Raw genomic sequence first — 25,266 nt, forward strand, 5'->3', positions numbered from 1 at the left:
CACAAGACTCTGTTCTATACCCACTTGCTTCCCTGCATATGCTACATCTGGGTATAATTATTTGTAAACATGGTATTACCTTACACTATGTTGATGACACACATAGTTTCAGTAAAGCCGGAGGACAGACATCAGTTTAATAAAGTTAAGGAATGTGTAAAGAACATTAGACAATGGAATTAACTTCCTCCTGCTAAACTCTGAAAAGATAGGAATACTTTTTTGAGTGAATTTACACACCCAAAACCTGAATTTTAATCAAACTGTATATTGCAGTATATGTATATTGCACTCTGCTAAAAAAGATCAGAGAAATCACTGTCTGTTGAACATCTGCACTCATCTGGAAATGTTTGGAATATAGCCACAGTGGCCTCAGAAACAGGTACTCCCGCAGGACATTACACTTCCTTGTTAAAAACATTTATGTGGAACTTACATCAAAGGGTTCACGTGAACATGAGCATGAGTGTAAGTGTGTGCGCTGTTATGCTGTAAGCCTGAATTGCATTTTGTGGATATTATCTCAGTAGAAAAAAATGTCCTATTTTATTAACTACTCAGAAATAGAAAAATACATTGCAGTTCATGTTTTTATACAAATTGGAAAAAAATACAAAGACAAAAAGCCATTATTTCTGTTACTTCAATAAAGAGGATCTAAGAGGTTTTTTTTTTTTTTTTGATGAAGTGCAGACTAATCAAAATTGTTCTATAGGAAAACATCACAGTTTATCAGGAAACTCTAGTAGAGTGGTCTTTTTAACTCAAACGAAAAATCTCAAACTTATTGGGTCCCTTTTTTCGGAGCGGGCTGGGCAGCAGGTCTGGCTCCTCCTCCATCTCTGCCATAAGTTCTTGTGATGTGGTGACTGTGGGACCAGTTCCTCTGTGCAGGTCCACCTGCTTGTCTTTGGGACACTCAGCATTGTAGGTCTTGACATAGTTTTCGACAGGCCAACCGCGGAATTCCTCCGGCTCACTGCACACCAGGCCTGTGTGTTCCACAGCTGGGTGGTGCTTCAGCCAGTAGATCAGGTAGTGGATATTATAATCACATATCCAGGGGTTGCCACCTAAAGATAGTGTCCTGAGGTAGTAAAGGTCTTCCAGAACACCATAATTAAAGTAGTGCAGGCTGTTGTTAGAGAGGTCCAGCTCTCTTAGGTGCAAAAGGCCAGCAAATGCAGCTGTGAGGGTGGAAAGAGAGGGTGACAGAGGGTGAGCTGATCTGGATTGTTAATGCTGAGGTAACAAACTAAATAACTTGGTCTCACAACTGAAATTAGGTAAGAATTCTGATAATCAAACCCGTCATCAAATGTTATCAGTATTTAAGCAGGGTGAGGGGCTGGGGTTAGCATACACAGCTTTTCTTTTTATTCTTTTTATTCTTTTCTTTAACTCATGTACAGTAAAATTTTATTAAATCCCTCTCAGGCTGAATTCAACCAAAATGCAATCAACAGTTTATTTCTTATTGTACATTTATGATGATTTATGACATTTATTTATATATGTTGCAGTGGATTTTTAGAATGTGGCAGAAATTTGGTGTGAATTAAAGAGAATTGTTGTCCAAATATTGCTTAAACTCATCCTGTTAAAAAAAACAACTTGTTTCTTTTGGTTATCCTGATCAATAACAACATAGGAACCTCAAAGCAGGCTCATGGGTATACAACCCCTAAGTTCTGGGAGATTCTGTCATCAGATGACAGTGTGATTCTACTATCTGATCTCAAGGGAGACACTGTTTCCATCTGGCTCCAGTGCCAGGCTATGGGTCCATTCATTCCATTGCTTTTGTAAGTCCATTAACATTCAATTAATGCTTGTATTTACCTTGTATAATATACTTGTTTAATAGACTTCTTCCCTACAGTGTTATGTAAGCAGTGAAATCATAATTATTAAATTAGAGTTTAATTAAAATCATGCTTCACTGGCTTGCTGTGAGTTTTTATTAGTATTGGCAGCTATATAATGAAACTAAAAGAAGCCATATAAATGTTATCAATGCCTAAATGGAATTCATTATCTCAGTTTTTCCAGTTATGATAATGACAGTTAAAAGTTTCATCCTTGTCTACACTTTCACCTTGTCTACCTGAGGTATGTTATTTACTGATTTTCCAATGAATGAAATGAATGATTTTCCAATGAATATTTTTTTATCTGCTGACTGGAATTCTGGTGCTGTCTTCATGAATTATTAATTATCATAAATTACTGGAAACAAAAATAGCTTATGTCTTGTGTCATAAATCCAGCTGCCAGCCGTAAGGAAAGGACCATTATGGTGAAAATGACTGTAACTGCCTCTGCAGTACCTATTATTCCCCTCAGGAGTTACTATTAGAAGCCTGGTTCTTTGGTTAACAACATAAGATAACATTTGGCTCCATTTTAGGGGCACTTTTGAAAGCCTGGACCACTTACACTTCAGTATGTCAATATTTGGCTTGGTTTGTGTTTCTGTTGCTGGGGATTGATTACCATTTTTGATCTGTTAAAAAAAACCTTTTCCAGTAAAGTTGTCATTCCATAGTTGCTTATAAGATCAAGATCAAGTTTTTAATTGAATATACTGATTCAACTGCTAATTGACCAGTTGCTAATTGCTCATTAACAACTGAGTTATTTACATGACATTCTGATATAGAAAACCATTCTAAGCATGGCTTAAAATATTACTTGTCTCATAATCAAATGTTCTGTAAAACATGTCCTTTTATAACTCTGTTCCAAATTTACCACCAGCATTTTTCCTCCATGAGACCTGAACCCAATTACAGCATCTTTACGAGTTCCTGCTTACTCGACACACAGACACACATACACGTCACAGAGCGTGAACCTGAATAGGGTGAAAGCCTCGAGCTAGAGATGGCCCCCTTTTCTATTGGTTTTTCCTTTTTTTGGATTGAGTTGTTGAAGTTGCGCTGAAAAGCATGGTGCAAATAAGAAAAGCAGAGCCTGGAGCTCTCCCGAGTCTTCCTCCACACGCTTACACATCGTGTTCTACAGTGGTACCAAAACCCTGGCTCCTGGAAGACTCAGACATGGAAGCCTCCATGGAAGCCTCCCCACTCGGCAGGATCATTAAGTCCCTTGCCACCCCCCATCAAACCCAAAACCAAGCGCTTCTCGCTTTGAAGGCATCACGCTGGAGCAGGCCGAGAGCCAGAGGGCACTCCAGAAGATGCTGCAGTCCACCACATCTCCAGCTGTGTCCCCTGTCTCTGTACCACACTTGATGCTCACCAAGATGCTCACCGCAGCTCCCAGGGGTTGGCTGCCCCTTCACCTACCCCTTCACCACCAGTCAGCGACAAAGCTGTTCAGCTGGTGGGGGGATCACTTGGAGGTGGTCCCTGGTCCAGGCGTCTCCCTTTTTCCTCATGCTCTCTCTCTCTCTCTCTCTCTCTCTCTCTTTCCCTACTCCTGCCCAAGTTCCTGCTCCCTAGAACCGAGGTGCTGGGGCCCCAAAACTGCCCCTGAGCCCGGTTTTCTGCCCTATTTTCCTGACCCCCTTCTCCTTCTCCTCTGATGTTTCCCCAGCTTCCTCTCTCAAAGGAACAAGTTTAACCTTCCATGCCCACCAGGACCGGGTCAGTGACTGAGCAGGTTTGCAGCTGTGGCAGGGAAGCCAAGCATTTCTAGGATCAGCATTCCCTCAGAGAAGCCAGGAACACTGATCCGGATCCCTGATGCTCCACAGGCCTCCCTCCACAGGTGGAACCTCAGGGTGGAACCAGACCACCATCCATCAAAGCCTGATTCAATGTGGGGCATTGGGAAACACGAATGGTGAAGGTGAGATGTGTGCACAGGAATGTTCACGAGTATCCACTGGTGGCAGTCATTATTAAATTTTGGGGGTAAAAGCATAGAGTAGAGGTGGCGGTTAGTCCTTGCCTCATCCCTCACCCTTTGTGGGGATTCCCCTCGAGGATTTCCCCTTGGAGCAGTCCTGTGGCGAGACCCTGAGGCACACCATCGACCAAGTGAGAGTCATAGATGGTCAGCAAATCGAGCCTAACATGGCACTGTCCCACCTGTTTTTTCAATTATTAAGGATGGGTTGTAAAACCAAGGAAGAGATGACCCAATTGTTGATACCAAAGAGCCGTAGGGAACGTCTGTTCCATGTGGCTCATCATAATCCCATGACTGGGCATTTGGGGCAGGATAAAACACTAAACTGTCTCACGGCCCATTTCTGTTGGCCAGGCATTTGCGGCGATGTTCACAGGTGGTGTGCTGCATGTCACAAGTGTCTAGTGATAATATCCTGCTAACGATCAGAATTTATAGTGTTGTGTGTGTGCGCGTGTGTGTTTACCTTATTAAAATGTATTTTGCTTATTTGTTTGTTCATTTATGGTCAACGTATCATTTTGTTATTGAAATTTTCGTTTCTAGAATCACAATCTGGTATTTGTATCAAGGTCAAAGTTTTTGACAATCCTAATTTTCTTTCGGACTTTTTTTTTTTTAAAGACTTGATGTGCTAACGTTCCTCTGGAAATGAGATAAACCAGAGCACAGGTGTCTCCTATTAGGTCCCCTTCAGATGTGGATAAGGGGGAGTTTTTTCTGCTCTTTCTCTCTCTCTCTCTCTCTCTCTCACTCTCTCTCTCTGTCTTTTCCTGTTTTGCATGTTCATTCTTTTACTCTCTCCCAATCTCTCCATTTCTCTCTCTTTTTCCCTACTTCACTTTCTCTGTGTGCTTGTCACACCACTAAGGCTGATGGTGAATGTGGCAGAGAGTACATGCCTCAGTTGGGGGAAATCTAAAGAATTGTGTTTGCATTACAGTCACGTTTGCCTGTTCTTGAAGGGTGCCAATAATTCCAGAGCACAACAAAGGATTCTCTTGTGGACTCCTAGCGATTAATTATTACAATGAGGATTCAAACTTACAGACCCTGACTCTGCACTTTATGAAAATGATGAACCCAAACATGTGGCTCAAAGGAAATTCCCGACTTGAACAGCCTATGACCTGTTACACTGCATCACCTGTGTCAATACGCTCCAGACTGTTGCTGCTGAGGTTCAACAGCTTTAAATCTTTGATGGTTACAAACTCTTTAGGCCTCAGCTGTGTTATGTTGTTAAAAGCAAGGTCCATTTTCGCAGTGTTTTCTGGTATATCGGGTGGCACAGCCTTCAGCCCTGGAAAAGAGAGAGTATAATTAACTGTTACTATCATAAATATATGTACAACAGAGAAAGTAGAGCAGAGAAACCTGGTGTATGTACAGGCTGGCTGTGTGCAATGGAGAGCAGGGATAGTTCCCATAGACTTGTTTTTCCCTGAATTTTACTTAATATATTGCGTTCACACTTTTCATATACTTATGTAAATATACATTAGGGGTATGACTAAAACTAAATGCATCTGTATCTATATTCATGTTTGTATCTTTATTCAGATTTGAACCCGTTGACATGGCCTAAACCAGAAAGTTTTTTTTTAATTAAATTAAATATGAACCCTACAGATATGCCACTAGAAATATTCGAAATCACTGGAAAAACAGAAATGTCAGCACTGTTCTGGCATTCTGGCTCTGATAGCTCCTTATCACCCTTCTGAAAAGGCAAGTCAACTTAAGTGCATAAATAGTATAATTCAAATATGTGAAGAATATTAAAAGTACCTTTTGGGTACATTCTGTAAATACAGCTAAAGTACACTTTTCTGTATTTTTCAAAAAGTATGCTATAAGGATGTACACTTGAATAAATATATGTATTACATACTGAGGCATACATAAACAAAATTAGAATTAATTTATTTGTATTTTTACAGCATTTCTTTACACGTGCCTAAGACTTTTACACAATAAAGTCTGGAATATGCTGCCATAAGATTAGATAAACCAATAAAAATGATAACATTCACGAACACACTCGCAAAGAACAAGGCAGTCTCTCAGTCTTGCTTCAACACTTCACAGAAACTGTTACTGAGAAGCTTCACACTGCTAGATGAACCAGACAATCACTGGTCCTGATTCTTCTTAATCTCTCAAAGGTTGGCCTTTGACACAGTCAGTCACAAGAAGAAACTCCTGTCCATCCTCACCTGCAACTTTCAAGATTACTTTAACTGCACATGCATCTGCAACAGCTAAAATAATAATAATAATAATAGTAATAATAATAATAATAATAATAATAATAATAATAATAATGTATATAAACAAGTAAAGAAATAGGCTGATCAAACTTTAAAACTGACAGAGATAGTATTCCTCTTATACCCTTTTTGGGCCCAAAAAGTTTGAGAACCTCTGTTTTATGTATTGCGTAAGATAACTGCATGAATGAGCAGATGTACTGGTGTTCCTAATAAATTGGCCAATGAGTGTATGTTTTGAGAAAAAATACTACTACTTAAAAAAATTTATAAGAATGTTTTTTTTTTTGTTTTTTTTTACCAGTAAGTAGTTGCTCTAATATTTTTAAAGGAAACATTTTATCATTTTATACAGTCAGTTTTGCACTTTTTTTTTAAATGAAGGGTGCCAATAATTTCAGGTTTTTCTTGTAATTCTTGTATACTAAAGTTAGTCACAAGGGTTCACATATGCATTTATATAATTCATTCACCTTGCTTTATCCTGGTCAGGTTTGCACTGCAGTCTGAGCCTATCCCAGGAATACACACACGGGGAAATTCAGCCCGAATGGGTGTCCATCACAGCTAGGGACAATTTAGAATAGGCAATTCACCTACCGTCATGTTTTTAAGAAGTAAAAGACATGACAGTATCTGAAGCCCAGGATCAAACTGGAGCAAAATGCTTTCCAGCAGGCTAACCATAGATGGAAAATCTTCTGCAGTAATTGTTCAAGGCTCTGGTACAGTTTGGTCAACATTGCTGGTCCCTAATAGCTTTCATATTCTAATAATACTTACTGGTACTAGAGCTAAAAGTGATTTGCTGTGTTGCCAAGTGTCTATGGAGTAAGGGGCTAAAACTATGTGGTAAGGACAAATGAAGCAAATCATGGTCATGGAAATCTCCCTTTGTTTATTTTATGAGTAGTTTTGACTTTGTGTGTTTTCAAACACAGTCTGTAAATGTCATCATGTCCAACAAACCTTCCTAGGCTTGTTAATGTATTATTCCATTAAATAAACTGGTACAAATTTTCTGCAGCACATTTTTAACTGAAACTGTAATGGCCACATGAAACATCAATCATCTAGCAATCTAAGGAAATGTCATCAGGACCTGACCATGTGGGCAGATGAATCAGTGATATGTTAAACAGACACAGCCCATGTTTCCTATCTCAACTTTACCAGAACGCCTGTTTAAACACCCCTAAAGAAAGCTCAACCTAACAAATGTTATCAGATTACTGTATCAAAGTTTAACAAATAATCCAGTAGTTTGTCTATACTCAATATTAAGTAGTAATCATACCATCTTTATAGCATTCTAGCTCTAGTTTGAGTAATTTTTGTACAAGCTATAACCTAATGTTGTTATTTTAACTCAAGCAAACAGCTGAAGCTGAAATAAATAATACAAGACTCTTCCTCTGTTATTGCCTAATTTCTTCAGAAATAGATGTGGTGGACTTTATGTTTTTCGGTGAGAAATGAAATCCCAAGTCAGCCAAGCCAGTCATCTCAGGACATAATTAGATCATGGAGAGGCTTTTTTTCCCCCAGCTGCAGTGTTGACTCAGCTTTTCTGAGGGGAGCAGAGAAAGCCCAGATCCTTCTGTTGTTCATTTGAGTTCACATACTCCATAAAGACAAGCTCCTACTGCCAAAGATTTAACCCACCAAGCCCTGGCATTGGCTGTGGTCTGTTGCTTTTTATGGTCATATTTCAGCACAGTAAGTACAGCTTGTGTCAGTCAGGGGCAGAGTTTCTGTGGGTCTGACTTTGAGCTCACACAACGTACAATGCATCTAAAATTGTTTTAGTTTTTTTTACTTGAAATGGCATTGTACACAGGAGTGATAATGTACTGTAGTGCTATCACTACACTTTGTAGTGGCCTACAAAATGTGACAGTATCATTGAGATATTTTAAGAAATGGCCAGTTTTAGATGCAGAAATGAAGAGATAACACAGTGTAGTGCACAGCATGAAAGAAATACTTTGATCAAGAAAAGAAATTTGTTGCCTGGCTAAACATTTTCACTGACTTTGAAATTGAACTTTTTACTGAACACCTTGTTCTTAATCAAAGTACTTCGTTCATCATGTCCCATAAATGTATTAGAAACCAGCACTCTGGTTTTTAGAAAAAAAAATTGTGGCTATGGAACCATTAAGGCACCATATTAATAATGAGTCAGTGGAACAGACACAGAAGAAGACAGTGTGTGTGTGTGTGTGTGCTCTGCTTCAGCTTTGTTGCTGATGTTCTGGGTATATGCCTGTTTGAAATATAATATTTAAACATACAGTATAGTTTGTGAAAGTCTTGCGATCAACACAAATGTGGCATTTAAGTATTTTTGGGTCTTTAGCCTCCTAAAAGGTTCTACTTTGAACCTTTTCTGATAATATTCTTTTATAGGATTCTCCACAGAACATTTAAGAGTGTCCCAAGAGGAACAACCTGAAGATTAAATTTTTTATGAGGGCATTTAACATCAACCACTTTAAAATACACTGACAAGCCTGAATAAGACTGCCAGTTACTTAAAGTAGTTCCATTAAAGAGAAGACAACATGAAACATCTGGAAAACAAGGCTACATTTCTTTCTTAAGAATTTTATCTTAGAACCCTTTTAAGAGGCTAAGTGCCAAAGCCTTAATTATTTAATTATGGCTGGGGGGGCTGGCAGTACTCTCTCTCCTGTCAGTCATGCTCATGTATGAGGAAAAGGGTAGATAGCGCTTTCCTCCGAGTGTGCTCAACCTCACACATGCTTCCTCTGAAGTGGAAGTGGGGGGTGTTGGGGGAATTTAACAATGACTTTGTGACTGACCTTAAATGTGGAATAAATATTCACTATCATCAGTGTGCTGCAGTCATGCCACACTGAAATGCAGTCACTGTCCAATCATAGCCCTAAGCCATAGTCAGGAGCACTGTTGTAATCATAGAAAGGGAGAAGGACCTGCAAGTGTCATTTTCCAAAAGGAGTTGCTGTCCAAATAAAGGAATGCCCTTTATAGGTTCATTGTTACTTCATTGCTACTGTACTGAACCCACAATCATGAAACTGTTTAGAATAATAAAATGAAAATGTTAATATAACTAAAATACTTACACCTCACAGCAGGACATAGGAGCTATATTATCAAATTTCTTAGATTTGAGCCATGCACTGTTCACTGCTGAGCCTACTATGATACATTCCACAAACTGGCAACACTGGGCCTGGAGTCAGGTTTCCCAAGACTTTGAGAGTAATGTCCTTACTTTATAGCCCAATGACCAGTCACATTCCCTGTTCTTCATTTGAGGAGCACAAAGATACTATGTCTACAGCTGTGTCCATGAGATTTTTCCAGGCTGATAATGACCTAGTAGTTGACTTGCCATGTTCAACTCAAGCAACTGACACCTGAAAATGGATCTGGGTTGGCCTCTGCAAACATGCAGGTGCTGCTGACAGGCTAAAAACTAGCTGTGGCAGCCACTCTTAAAATTTTGGTGCCCTGACTAGAGTTGGATAGTTCTACACAACCCACAACACCAAATGTGCTTTTGCAACAGACTTAAAAAGAAAAAGAAAACTTTATTTAGCACATACAATACAGCAAAATTCTTTCTTTTCATATCCCAGCTTGTTAAGAACCTGGGGTCAAAACTCAAGGTCAGCCATGATACAGCACCCCTGGAGTAGATAGAGTTATGGGCCTTGCTCAAGGGAGCAAACAGTGGCAGCTTGGCAGTGCTGGGGCTTGAATCCCTGATATTTTGATTAGCAACCCAGACCCTTTAAACATTAAACCATTTGCTATTCCTCAGTGCAAGGATTTTGTTGTGAGAAGGATTTGAGCAGACAACTCAACTGCTCCCAGGCTGATTCAAGGTGATTCTCTGGAGTTTTTCTTCTCAGTTGGAAAAAGCCTTGACCCAGTAAGAACCTGGCAACAAGTTTCCTGGGATATATGGCTGTATGATAGCAGTGTCTATTGCAAATACTTTGTCATACATCACTTTGTGACATAGTTCAAAGGTCTCAAGGCCTCGTGCCCATCATTGGCTTCCAGTGGATCTAGTCTTACCTATGCTTGGTTAACTACTCAGTGTATCATGGAAAAACCAGGGGTCCAATATGTTATGGGAAAACCAACTCCAGCCTCAAAGCTGGATGTCAGTGAAAATCCAGCTAACTTAGCAGAATAAACTGAGAACAATACATGTAACTGTGAGGGATTTCCACTTCTTATTCCAGGTCTTATGCAGCCACAGGCCTTCTAGTCCGCTAGAGTATGAAATACTCTAAGCGAAAATTCCAAGGCAGGGAAAACCTGGCAGGGAAAATGAGGAGTGAATGGAGGAAAACTCAACTGTCCCCAGTGTTGTCTTAACAGATTCAGATAAGGTAGTGGGCTAAGCAGTGAACAGCATTGAAAACATTGAGAGAAACCCACACGCCGACACTATATGACCAAAAGTATGTGGACGCCTGATCATCACAACCATATGTGGTTGGAAGCACATAATTGTATAGAATGTCTCTGTATGCTGTAGCTTTACAGTTTCCCTTCACTGGAACTAAGAGGCCCAAACCTGTTCCAGCATGACAATGCCCCTGTGCACAAAGCGAGCTCCATGAAGACATGGTTTTCTAAGGTTGGTGTGGAAGAACTAGATTAGCCTGTACAGATCTCACCCCCACTGAACACCTTTGGCATGAACTGAACACCGACTGCACCCCAGGCCTCCTCGCCCAACATCAGTGCCTGACCTCACTAATATTCTTGTAGTTCAATGAACACAAACCCAACAGCCACGCTCCAAAATCTAGTGGAATGCCTTCCCAGGAGAGTGGAGCTCATTATAACAGCAAAGGAGGAATAAATCTGAAATGGGATGTTCAGTAAGCACATATAAGTGTTATGGTCAGGTGTCCACAAACTTTAGGCCATATAGTGTATGTTAGCAGTGTTCAGCCACAGGCCTGGTGGTTGGTTAGATAGAAAGTAGGGGTGTAACACAATGCCATTATCTGTATTTGTATGAGTGCCTGTTTAGTGCTCAAAATATTAATATATGTTTTTGTATTAGGATTTAAACCGGAAGTGGACGTGGTCAATGGGCACACTATCAGAATCTATTATAAAACTGGGATGCACTTACAGTGCTGCTGCAAGTCCAAATGGGATCCTTTAAACACCATTTCATTACATGTGCCCTAATGATTTTCTGAGAAGATTCTTTTAACAGCATTGGAAAACATCATTTAAGGACAACAAAAAACAAGTGCAATGTATGTTCAAGTTTCATAAACATTTTTAAATAATTAAATGATAATTTTGTGGAGAGCCCCACAGAAAGGCAGGTGGGCACATGGTTTCTGCAGCAAGAGAGTGGGGGGAATGAGCAAATTAACCCTTAACATTTAACATGCCTTATCTTTCTTTTTCTCTCTCTCATTGGGCAGGGCTGATGTTTGTGTGGTTTTGTGTGTGTGTTGGGGGGTGACAGTTGAGCTGAATTGAACTGAACAGAGCCCCTGGTAAGCTGCCGATTTTCTGTTTGTTTTTTTCTGTGGTTTTCTGAGACGTACCTGGAGATGTTCGTGGGTACTGCTTTGGGGTGTGGATGGCCAAGAGGAGACTGGGGGCTGTGCATTCAGGCCCTCGTGATTGCAGAACCCCAGTTGGCTGCCCATAGTCTGCCACCTGAGTGCCAGCTGGACTACATGACTGTGAGGAAGGCCATGCTCGAGCGGGTCGGATTGTTGCCGGAAAAGGGGAATCATCCATTCACACATGCCCAGCAACTCAAGGACTCCTGCAAACGCTGGCTGTGACTAGACCTTGTCTGACCAGAAAAGACCATCAAGGGGGTGGAACTGGAGCAGTTTATCCATCAGCTGCCAGCCGGAACATTGGAGTGAGTCCAATGCCACCAACCTGACTTGCTGGCTGAAGCTGTCCAACTCTCAGAGGGCCACATGTCCACATACAGGCCCTCCTGCCCACCTCCAGGATTCCTCCTTTCCTAGCACCATGGAAGAAGAGACTGCTGCTGCTTGCCTGAGTTTGGCAGCCCTGCCTCCCGGACATGCCTCATGAGTGCTGGTAGGAAAGGCCAACTTGCACAGTGGCAGGGCCCGGCTTGTGGGCAGCATGGGACAATACCAATCTCTCGCTAACAATTTTTCTCCTTCTCCCCAGGGTGCCAGAGAGTCCCAGAGATATGGAACAGGGCCTGAGCAAGTCTGCTGGGGCTGCGGAGAACCGAGGCATTTCCAGGCGGATCTCAGCGGCCCCACGACCCTTCCCCAATCTGGAGCCGGTATACAGAATTCTGGTTAGTACCCTAGGGGGTAAACATCAGGCCTTCAATTCAGGCAGTGTTCAGACCTTGATCCACCAAAGTCTGATTCAAGATGAGGCTTTGAAAAGGTGCTGGGAGGTGAAGGTGGGGTGTATTCGCAGGGATGTGCACACTTATCTGATAGTGCCTCTCACCTCAAGCCCGTAGTGGATTTCCCACTGGAACAGTAGCGCAATGATACCTTTAAGAATACATTCAATCAGGTGGCAGTGATTGACAGGGAGAAAATTCAAGCTGGGATGGCGCTGATCTTTCCCTATTTTTCTACTATCCAAGACCGGTTATACCTAGTGAGCCGGGACACTCTAACCAGAGGATTCATGACCAAGTTGTTGGTACTGAAAAGCCACAGGGAACCACTCTTCCACAGGACTCATTATTACCTGATGCATGGGCACCCTGGGGTAAAGAAAACACAAGCCCAGCTAATGGTTCATTTTTATGCCAGGCATTGGCAGTGATATTCGTCAGTGGTGTGCGTTTTGCCATGAATGTCAGCTGGTGAACCTGCTGGCCATCTCAAACGCCCTCTCCTACTTATTGAGATCCCCTTTAACAGAATTGGCATGGATTTCATTGGGCCATTAAAATGGACAACACAAAGATATCATTAGGTCACAGGAAAATTTACTATAGGCCCAGGAGAGGCAACTATATTATTGCAGGTTTCGGCCTAATTAGCCCACTGTCTGATCTCACTAAAAAGGGGCACCAGATCCGGTCCAGTGGTCAGAGCATTGCCAGTGAACCTTTTGTGAAGGTTAAAGTGGCTCTTTGTAGTGGCCCTTTGCTTCACTCCCTTTTTCTCTCCCTTATGTGTTGCAGACCGACACTGCAGTCAGAGGGCTGGAGGCCGGTCTGTCCCAGGTGGTGGAGGGAGAGGACATCAGTGGGGGTACTGTGAGAGCAGGGGGCATGGTTTAGTGGGAGTCCGTTCACTGGGCTGAGCAGCTGCCGATTTTCTATTTGCTTTTTTTTTTTTGGTGGTTCTTTCAGTGTCCTTGAGCTGCGTAATATCCCAGTTACTTTTGTGGAGAGCTCTGTGCACAGCACAACTTGACCTTTTTTTGAGTTGTGAGCAGTGTTGGCAGGTTCCATGTATATGGTCTGCAGACATACTGTATACTGCAAATCAGAAAAGACCCCCAAAAAGACTGAGAAAAAGAAGAAAAATTTGTCTAACTTTTGCTATTCCCAAACATTTGAGCTAGTTTCAAGTCTTTTGTGTGGTTTTTGAGTTGTACTTGGGGTGGAAATTTTGCTGAGACCTGGCAACCCTCAAAATTACACACACACACACACAAAAAACACTCACATGACTTTTTTTGTCCAGCAGTATCCCAACCCTTGAAGCTGGCAAGCTTTGTAAAAGTAAATAAAATAAAATAAAATAAAATAAAATAAAAGTAATACTCCACTAACAGTCTGTATGTGTTAGAAGGTGAAAGCATGTGGTATGGCAAGTGAGAACCGTTCAACCATGCTAGTAGTGCTAGACTGTGGGGAATGTGAAAAGCTTGGAGGAGATGGTGCCAATGGAGAACCCAAAAAATTCTCAGTGTTCAAAATGTATAAAAAAAAATATATATATAGAAGACTTTGAGAGGCTTTGACCAGTTACCATAGTTCTGAATGTAGACACAAACTCCTGAGCCAAAATATTTGCTTGTTCTTCATCTAAATTTGTTCTACATCAGATTTACAATACATATTAACATTTAATTAAATGGATAATCAACAGAATTTAATTTTCAGACATTTCGTCGTTAATGGTCATTGACATGGGCTTGATTTACATTGGGCTTGTTTCTTTGTAGACCAAAGAGAGTAAAGGCTACATACAGGGGAGTGCAGGGAACAACCTACCTAATGTAACAACTTTTTATTTTTATGTTATTACACCAGGTAAGCAGTGTGTAGTTCTGGACACATTACCACATTTGCAGGAAATGGTCTGCAGCCAAGTTTCAGAACTATTTGCCTGCGTTCTCAAAAAATATGTGTCAAAGAGTGTGTTCAGGGCATATAAGGATAAGTTCTTTTTTTGGTTACTGAGCCATGGGTGTAAATTACCAACCTTGCCTTAAATTAATCGGCATCTTCTTGCTACAACATAGCAATGTTTTAAAACATGTGACCAACACACAGCAAATAAGGCTTAAGTACAACCTCCATACTGTGGGGTTAGTTACGTGGTTTTACAATTGTAAACAATGGCAACTAGTTATTTCTCTCTCTTCTATGAAATAAAAAGAAAGAATTTCTAATGTCAGTCTAATGTCTAATGTGATCTGTCTGCCATATACTGTATATATATATAAATATATATAAGTAATATAACACAGTCTGGCTAGAACATATTTTTGTTTTAAACAACATAGAATTATACTGACTTAACTTTGTTGGTACTAATTTATCAGGATTTTCTAGCAAGTGTTACAACTAACCCACTGTCAGTTACAATTAACCCCACCCATGGGGAAGGTTGCAACATCCCGTCACTTTCAGTGGAATTATTCATGAACGATAGGTGCTAGAAACAAATTTCAAGTGTTCATGTGTAGCAGAGATGTATATGTTGCTTGCATAAAAACATAATTTTCCTAACTTATATTTGGGGTTTTTTAAGCGAAAACCAAAATGAATTAGGTTGTGCCCCCTCTCCCATCTTTAGGAAATCTGTTGCTTCCAAGTTACTCAGCTGGGCTAAGAGCATTGTTAGCACATAAAAAAAAACTAAATTGTATTCAATTCCAAACAAAGCAGAGCAAAGCAGAACAAAACATGTTATTAATTTACCAGGCTAATCTTGTCAATAAAAATAACAATAATAACAATCACTGGGTGTTCAAGGCAGGACCTTGTCTGTACTTATAAAGTCATGAATGGAGTTCACATAACTGCCTGCAGGTGAGTTAAATCAGATTAATTTTCTACCTAATTTTGCCTTTAGGCAGCTTTATAAGATTGCAAAAGACAAACTTCTTGCAACAGCCTTTCCTTTGTTGAATCTGCCTTAAATGTGTATGGTTTTTGTTTTGTGCACATGTTTTAGGCCATTTTGAGAATACAAATACCATTAGAAATCTTCTTTTCTGAAATATATTTTTCTCCTCTCAATTTTCTTACTTTGGTCAATTACAGTGTTCAGAGATCTGTTATTTCTGAATATTGGCTTCTTTTGGGACAGGCTGTGTTTCTAATTGCATACTGTTCTCCTAAATGGTATGTCAAATTACTAGTGTGAGGTTTTCTGACATATTTACAGCATGCTGACATTAGCGGAATCTAAAAATTGGATTTTCCATTTAACCAAGCTTAAACAAACAGAATGTTGGGTTGTAGAATGCTGGAAACAGCAAACTGTTAGACAGAACTGTATGCCTGCACATGAAAACCTTTACCCAGTTAAAGATGTTGATTGGTTTTTGTGGTGCTCTCACCTCTGCTCCTGCAGTCAAGCATCGGTTTGGGAGAATCATGAGTGTGGCACAGCAATGTTGTATCAGAATGCAGTCTAGGTAGATGAATTTGTGCCTGCATGGGTGGCAAGCACAGCAACTTAGGATCCAGAGTCTTCAGCTGCTTCCCCCAAAACCTTGTGGGCTCTGCACATTTTGCAAAGTTACCCAAGTAGCGGTTGCTTGGCACCTGCAGGAAGCGAACCAGACTGTCCAGCTGGCAGTTGCATGTCCATGGATTGTCATGAAGGCGCAGGTATCTAAGTCGAGGCATGGGTAAGAACATGGCTTCAGAAACCACTTGGAGGTGGTTGTGCTGTAGCAGTAAAGTGGTGAGCTTTCTTAGGCCACTGAAAGCACCTTCCTCGATTAGTGAAATCTCATTCAGCTGCAAATCCAAACTCATTAGGTTTCGAAAATGACTGAAGGTGTTATCTCGCAGCACTTTTATCCTGTTCTGTGCCAGTAAAAGGTGGTCGATATCCTCTGGCCAACCAAGCAGGACAGCGGTCAAATGGCATTCCTGGCAGTCAAGAAACTTATCACCATTCTCTATGTATTCTTTGCAGCTGCCTGCAAAGCGCTTAACCGAGTTCGACTTGCTTCTGCCCCGAGATTTTTCTCGTCCTAGTCTCTTTCCACGCCGTGCCTCAGCCACTATAAACACCAGGACCAGCAGCAGCAAAGCAGTGAAGAGTCGCATGGCGAGAGTTATGCCTGGATCAGCTCAGTCCTTTTGGAAGCCTCACTGCTGTCCGAGTAAACCAGTGCAGTTGCAGTCCCTGATTAAAAACAAATATCTACTTTCACACAAAGTTGAAAAGAAAAACAGACATCATACCAAAAGCTGCATAAAGAGTGGTGTGGTTTTTTTTTTTTGCCTTCATTGCAGCATTATAATTGTTAAAGAGAGCTCACACATTCATTTGGGGCAGGGGGGTGGGGCAGTTAGTGGATATATTTATGATTATTTTCCATTAGTAGCATTGGCCTTAACTCATCTATGTTGCACAGAAAGAAAAGCAGAATTGAGCACATGGACTGGGTGTAAAAACTCATCTGATTCATGAAACAGTTGTATGACATCAAGGACAGTTGTGATTTGAGGGCAATTGATAAAAGAGCTGAGCTGTGGGTATCCTGTTCCTGCTCACTAGTCCCTTATTTACACTGTATATGCATTCAGCATGTGCCAATTTACCCTCATATATATCTAATTTACATGAAACACCCTAATTTATGCAAGTGTTGAGAAAGAAAGTCAATAAAAGGAAAAGGAAGTCCAAGATCCAAGGAAAGCAAATATAAATATAAATTTACAAAAAAAAATTATTTCAGTAAATCTAAAAAACAAATTTCAGTGAAGAGTTAGTGGTACATAAAATGAAAACTTGAAATAAAGAACATGAAATAAAATATATCTGTATATAGATAATTATGGAAGTGTTTCATTATTAAGCTGTTTAAGGTTGAAACCAGGTTGAAAACTGACCTGTTTTTGATCTCACCTGCAGTTAGTTAGATAAAATCTGTTTATAACTATTTTTTTTAATTCACTGTAGGAGTTTAATAGATCAGATTTAACTGAAAGCAGATTTAATAAAAGCTTCATTTATAAATACATGTGTATGTGTGCCAAGTTTCCATCCTGAAAAAATAAACAAATCCATATTTCATATAAACAAAACTTTGAAAGAAATTCAACTGAAAAGCAGACTACCACAGTTAAACCATTTCAGTGTTGATGTGAAATGATGTAATAACCTCAAAAGCCAGGTAATGATCGCCAAATGTCTTTAAACAGCCAACCTACGTAACACTCCACATCCAGGTCAGCGCTTCATGATGCCTCTTATACCATTCAACCCTAACTAACGAGTTGATAAAGATCCACATCTGGGAATTCTGATTCACATTTAAAAAATTACATGTTGCCACTAAACTACAACTATGTGCAACTGTAATTATCAGTTTTATTATTGCTCATACACTATTACTCTGCTTACTGTATTTGATATAATTATTGATGATATTGATTTTTATTTTTAATTTATTTTACTACAAATGAAGCATTTCAATTAGAATGTTATGCTCAAAATTTCAGGCACTCTAACCAGATGGGAATTATGCCATAAATACAGATGTCAAAGGTGAAATTGATGAGTAGCAAAACAGCCAGTGGAATTTGATGCATAAGGGCCACTGTCTGTAGACAAAGGACTGTTTACAGTGTCTCAGCAGTAAGTTTGCTCAAACAGTTGCTGAATGACCTTTGCTGTTTGAGATCAGTCAAATAATACAAACTTTTTAATAGGGTTTAAATTACAGAAAAATACTTTCCCATAAATGCAGTCAAACAATTCATCATTATTACTGTTTTATAAAGACCACTCCCTGTTAATGTTGCCACTGTAGACACAACACCTTCAAACAACTTATCAGTTTATTGCTTAATACAATGTAATGACTAATGATGTGTTCATGGTTTCCTGCTGCATGGCAGTTATGCAGTCCTGGCTGGTGTTTTATTCTGCTCTGCTACAAACAGGCCCCTGGTGTCATGTTGGATGGTATGAAAAGTAGGGGTTGCATAGTGAACTAGTCAATCAGTTCATTCACTAGTCACCACTGTGGGGAGCTGTCAACTGGACAGTCAGGAAGAAACAGTCAGAGGATATGCAGGCAGAGACGGGAAAGCAGGCTAAATGTTATTTGTTAGGCTAAAAATATATCAGACTGGATGAAGCCAATTCTATGGTCAACTGATCTGTGGTTACCTAACCTGATCTGCCCAATTTGCGTCTTTGTATTGGGCAAGGGACACGGATCAGGTAGCAATGATGCTGCCCGATCTGTACCATGCATGTGTTAATGGTTTATGGCTCAATTCAGTCTGCTGTGCAAGTGCAAAAACCTCAGCTGCTACAAAACTTGAGGGCCTCGGTTATAACATACAAATGCAAACCCTGCAATAAGTATGCTAAATGACTTTAAATGGTACACTTGTGGACCCCAGACCATCGCACCTATATGTGTTTGTTGAACATCCCATTCCAGATTTATTCCCCCTGTGTTTGCTGTTATAATAAGCTCCACTCTTCTGGGAAGCTTTCCACTAGATGTTGGAGCGTGGCTGTGGGGATTTGTGTTCATTCAGCTACAAGAGCATTAGTGAGATCAGGCGCTGATGTTGGGATGTCGAGGAGGTCTGGGGTTCAGTCGGTGTTCCAGTTCATCCCAAAGGTGTTCAGTGGGGTTGAGGTCAGGGCTCTGTGCAGGACACTCGAGTTCTTCCACTCCAACCTTCACACACCATGTCTTCATGGAGCTCGCTTTGTGCACAGGGGCATTGTCATGCTGGAACAGGTTTCAGCCTCTTAGTTCCAGTGAAGGAGCAATACAATTGTGGGCTTCCACAACCACATATAGTTGCAATGGTTAGTTGCAAAAGTCCACATACTTTTGGCCATATAGTGTAGATGTGTGGTTTTCTCTCAATCTTTTCAATGCTGTTCACTGCTTAGCCCACTACCTTACCTGTATCTGTTAAGACAACACTGGGGCCAGTTGGGTTTGCCTCCATTCACTCATCCTTTTCCTTGCCAGGTTGAGCTCTCCCTTGGCATTTTCTGCTTAGAGTATTTCATATCCCCAGCCATCAGACAGACTAGCAGGCCTGTGGCTGCATAGGACCTTGAAGTGGAATTCCCTCACAATAACATACATTGATTGTTCCATAGTTCCAGTGAAGGAACATTGTAATGCTACAGCATATAAAGACATTCTATACAATTGTGCACTTCCAACTTTGTGGAAACAGTTTGGGGAAGAACCACATATGGGTGTCGTGGTCAGGTGTCCACATATTTTTGGTCATTATGGTGCATATTTAAGATTAACTGCTTGAGAGAATTTTTATCTAGCCCTTAATTAGACACATCAAAACTACCAACTAAGCTATCCAATTTCCATAAACAATTTTTAAAATTTTTATTCTGATTTTTAAAATCAATAAAATATTCTAGTTACAAAAGATAATTTGCTGTGCTGTTCCAAAAGAGAGTTTATATACTTTTACTTTTAGTGTATGAGTTATTTCAAAATGTCACAAAATGTGCTGTAATGTCGTGAAATGACATTTCTGATACACATCAGTTAGAGCTGTAAAACATATAAATGCCTGTGCTGTGCAAATAAAATACTTAAGTTATAGAGTTTCAAAACTTCAGGTGAGATGGTGGACAATGGCAGCAAATACAGCTCACAATCATGGCAGCGTCCCTAAATGCAGAGATAATTCAAGCAAACAACCAAACTTGAGCGTTTACTTTTTTCTCACCAATGTGCTTAAGTAAGAAATGGCTTTGTGCTATTCAACAGGATGAGGGAAAGCATTTTAAGAGGCAGCACACATGTCTGTAGCATTTCAAAGAATCAGTCTACTTGAAAACCACTGGCTTGTAAAAATCTAAAAAAGAAAAGGGGGCTATACCCTCTTGATTTTAGTAGGCAAATCAAACATCTGCTGTTTTGCAAAATGTTGTTTGATAAACTCCAACAAACCCAGAATTGTGTGTAGGACCTGCTTCTGCTACAGACCAAAGACTATGCAGCTGTTCCTTCTCCACATAAGTGAGCTGTATGTTAAATCTACAGTGTTCATTGCACCCTGCACATGCCCTGATTGTTTGCAATGCTATGACATTAGGTCTGCAAGCGAGGTATTTTCTGATGGGGGATTTGGCAGGTTCCAATGTAAAAGGATTCTTCTGGAAGCATGTCCAAAACATGTGTGTCAGGTTAGCTGGGACCATGCACAGCAGTTATATAGATCTTCTGTGTTCAGTAGAATATTAGCTTGGCCTTACATAGATGTGTTTTGTGAAGCACTTTAAACTGTATAAGTTAGAATGGTTCACTTCTGACACCACTCTTTCCCACTAATTATCTGAAAGGGTAATCTCACGCTCCTTTTCCCAGTTTTTTTTTCATAAGTAATACAAACAGAAGGTCTGGACGATAGTATTGTTTTATATAACTCAGAGGTAAAGCATCTGAAGCTAAATGGTCTTCTCAGTACAATACTGGAAAGGTTCACTGGGAAGGTACTGGGAAGTTTGGATGGTGCTGTTTTACAAAACTGCAAATCTGGAGATATCCAAAAAAAAAAAAAGACTTTGAAGTAAATTAAATTTAGAGGAGAGCTCCTCAAAACTAGCAAATGTACCACCAATGAATATGTTGCTCTCTTTCAGTTAGCAAATGCCGAATCAAGCCTGGATCGATGCCAAATCAAACTTAAGATCAAAAAGACAAGGGAGAATGATCCGATGTAACAATACCTGAGTATTCTACTTGTGAGACATTTTAAATGAGGGCTTTGTCCATAAAAAAATTATTGTTGAGTAAACTTGATGGACATGATAATAGTATGAGTACTCTTTTACAAAGGGGTGAAAAGATCTCCAAAGATCAGCCATGCCATAGTCTTCCATAAAACAGGTAAGGGCTCCTGCTATTTTTGAAGAAACTGCAGACTTGGAGTTGGATCTTTCAAGGTTTGGGTGCATAACAAAATTAAAATCCCCACCAAGAATGAGATGATTGTCACAATGCAGTTACGGATGCAAGTGCCAGTGTTTCAGTGTTTATTTAAAAACGTAGCAAACAAAACAGACATAATCCAAAGGCAAGGTCAATATTCAGGCAAGGGTCAGGTGATGAACAAACAACGTTAACTAGACTAGGCAAGAGCAAAAACTAGAAAACCAGAAACTAGATTGAAATCCAGGAAGACAAACAACAAATCAACGGTTTGGTATAGACTGGTACAAAAGGTGAGGCATCTCAGGAGTCACCACCAAATATGCACACTCTGTACAGCTCAAATCAGAATTCTGTCGGGAATGACAAATCAAGCTGTTGAGCTACACATGCTACTCCTGAGATGCCAGTGATCCTGTCCTCTTCTGCTCTCCAGACCATCCATCCTGATGCCCTACTTCTGATTGGAGTTCTCATCGGTTGAGTTCACTCGCTGCTGCTGGGGCCCCACATGGACAGCCTGAAGATCAGTGGGATTGCTGGGGATGGTGCCACCTGGGGGCCATGGAGATGGCTTGGGGATCTCATATGGGGAGCTATACTGCGGTGGCTTTGGGGCTGCAGTTGCCACGAGCAGTTTTGCACTCAGGACTCCATCAGGGGACAGTGGATAAGTTCAACCAACCGGACTTCATGTGAAAACTGTGATGAATTTACTGGTTACACAACTCCACTATTTGTCCGTGTAGTACACAGTTATAGAAGGGAATGATTTATAATGGCACTATCCGGTGTCACCCACATGAGGATGGGTTCCCTTTTGAGTCTGGTTCCTCTCAAGGTTTCTTCCTCATGTCATCTCAGGGAGTTCTTCCTCACCACCGACACCTCTGGCTCATTCATTAGGGATAAATTCACATATTTATAATTTATTTTGATTTAATTTAATTTGAATGTATTTGTTTCTGTAAAGCTGCTTTGTGACAATGTCCATTGTAAAAAACACTATACAAATAAAATTTTATTGAATTGAATGATTGAACATTCATGAGCAGCCAGTGCTACATAAACTTGACTGTACCCAGGATGAGCTCGAGCAAGGCCCAGGCAACACAACATTATCTGTGCAGTCCTTAGGCCACTTCTATGTACTGTGATAAGGGAGGACAAGAATAACTATGGTCTTGTAACCCTTTGCATAAAACAATGCAGAACACAGTTACTGTTTGCAGTACTGTAAAAAATAGGGGAAGTTTTTTCTATCCTTTCCTGCCACACAAAATGCAACTTGACAAACAGATCTGTTTGTCTGGTGCAGGCAGAGTTCTCCCACACACTCCACCACCCCCAATTACATAACCGTGACCAAATACATCAATCAACGTAGTGCAGACAGAGTGGGAAGAGCAGAACGAGGCAAAGGGGACACAGAGAGAGAGAGAGAGAGAGAGAGAGAGAGAGCTTGAATAGCTTCAAGTGCTTAATTAAAACCATCTGAGCTTTCTGAATGGAGAGGAAAGGAAGGCCATATAAATGATAAATTTTAAATTATCAGGTGTCCAGCTGAAGAGATGAACTATAAAAAGTCTGAATGAATTTAAACCATTCTGTTCTGTACACACTCCTTGTTCCAACTGTACACTTTTAAAATACATTTCATAGTGATTGCCTGATATTTGTTTCCCCAGCCTGTTCTTAATTACTTGTCAGAATCAATGCCTTGGGAAGCCACCAAATTCATTTTTAGCTTAACAGCATTCTCAATTTTCTTTTGCTGATTAAATAAACTTTGCACACAGAGCCTTCCAATGGACCTCCATGTTGCAGGAAAGTTTATTCTAAAAGCTACAGTGAAAGTTGTGTACATGCTAGAACTATAGCAGCTTTCTCTGAATGGAGAGTGTACTGTAAGTCCTCATCATCTGGCAATGGAGTTTCCCTCCACACAAAAGACCCCCCTCCCACACACAGACACACACACACACACACACACACACACACATATACATACATACATACACACACACACACAGTGAAAGACTACCTGGTCACAGGGAAGCACAGTCGATGCTTCATCCAATTAGTAATTCCAAAGTGTAGGTTTCTCTGTGTTGTGTGCTGTCGTGAGCACAGAGTTGTGCCAGATTGTAGAACAAAGGCTGCTGCTCAATGTGTATGTGTGTGTAAGTGAAAGGCTTGGGGCAGTCGCAGCCTTCTGCAGGTTTTAGATTACAACCCAGCTCCTCTGTGTAGGCAGTCTAAACCTTACACTCAACAGTGATATAACAGGACCGCCTCCAGAACACCACTTCCTCTGCACTGGGTCAATCTGTTAATGACCTCTAGGGCAGAAGGGCTTGCAGTTAAGGCTAATGGACTAGTAGTATCCAAAACAAGCTTAAAACCATTTATTTTTGAGTGATAATGTATATTTCCAATATTTTTAAATTTGATCATCTCTGAGTACTATCTTGTAGTTTCTGTGCAAAGTGATCCAAAGTGCTTGTTTTAATGGTACAGGTATGAATGCAAATAATGTGTGGCATAAATTAAAATGGACTGATCCTGAACTTTTAAGTCTGTTGTGTGTTTGACTTCAGTGTATTTTATGCATTAGCTAAAATAACAGCATTAATGGGCACCATGCTCTCCCTCTTGTGCAAAGTAACAGCTGCCCTGCAGTGGGATTTTTGGTCTGGATCCAAACCCTTCTTGTAACTATCTCTAACTGTGCCAACTGGCATTTGATCTTGTGATAAACACCAGGATTTTTCAAGGATTTTTGCTTTTCTCCAGATTTCCAGCCCTCTTTGCTGTATATGTATAGAGCTATTGACCTTATATATCTGTGGAGGAGGTGTGATGATGAACAATGGTTAACCATTAAACTCCCAAGATCGGTCAGAGGAACTTAGATATCGCACTTTTGTATGCCTTTGTTGTTTAGCTTCACTAAAGTTACCTAATAATTCATTTATATTTCATCAATAATATGCCATGAATAACTAAATAATAAGAGTACAAGTAGTTAAAATGCAGATCTAGTGCCCTTCTGCCCAACTCACAAATGTTCTTATATTTCCTTCTACATGAAATGGATACATTTTTTAAAAAGATGTAAACCATATATAAAAATGAAGAACTATAAATTCAGTGTTACATAACCTGGAATAGCAACACCTCTAGGTTTCAGTGCATTGCCTGTTTTCTGTTAATGTTTGATTTACATTCATTCATCAATCTTTTCTTATATTTAAAGAAAAAACTACATTATAGTCTGTAAGAAAATGGACACGGACATTTTTTGTTTTGTGATCACAAACAGGACTAACTTTAAATCTCTTTCTTAGTCAGGGATTAAAAAAATAATCCTAGATGTAGCCTAATCTACATTTAAATAATCTGACTTCCAAGTCAAAGATTAATGTTACTCCTGGAGTAAGTAAATTAAACCTCAGAAGAGGCAGGATTAACTTTAACATTGTTTAACATGGATTATTTAGATTACATTAACTATGACCAAAAGATGCCTCCAGCCAGATTAATACACATCAACAGGACAACAGTGACCCTGTACATGATTTAGACAACATTAGTTTAGCTTTTGAATGCACAAAGTAAATGCAATAATTTCACTTTTGGAGTTATAGGAATTTCAAGAGCTGGTTTTCCCGTGTATGCAGTTAGTGCAAGAGTTACAGTTTTCAAACATTGTGGCATGTTGGAAAGGTGCAGCTCATGATTC

At 40.1% G+C, this 25,266-nt stretch overlaps 1 protein-coding gene across 2 annotated transcripts; it reads right to left on the reverse strand.

The window, feature by feature from the left end:
• Nucleotides 1-313: 313 nt before the first annotated feature.
• On the reverse strand, nt 314-23,775 carry lrrc17 (leucine rich repeat containing 17). Of its 2 annotated transcripts, XM_026919390.3 has the most exons (4): nt 23,566-23,773; nt 15,960-16,759; nt 5,030-5,185; nt 349-1,190 (listed from the first exon to the last, which is right to left on the reverse strand). In XM_026919390.3, the coding sequence occupies exons 2-4, from the start codon at nt 16,678-16,680 to the stop codon at nt 763-765; spliced, it is 1,305 nt and encodes a 434-aa protein (XP_026775191.3). In that variant the 5' UTR covers nt 16,681-16,759; nt 23,566-23,773; the 3' UTR covers nt 349-762. The 2 variants fall into 2 exon arrangements, with proteins under 2 accessions (XP_053093233.1, XP_026775191.3); XM_053237258.1 differs by lacking the exon at nt 5,030-5,185 and having other exon boundaries at nt 314-1,190; nt 23,566-23,775.
• Nucleotides 23,776-25,266: the final 1,491 nt, after the last annotated feature.

The sequence above is a fragment of the Pangasianodon hypophthalmus genome, chromosome 9, assembly GCF_027358585.1.
Source record: "Pangasianodon hypophthalmus isolate fPanHyp1 chromosome 9, fPanHyp1.pri, whole genome shotgun sequence".
NCBI classification, from domain to species: Eukaryota; Metazoa; Chordata; class Actinopteri; order Siluriformes; family Pangasiidae; genus Pangasianodon; species Pangasianodon hypophthalmus.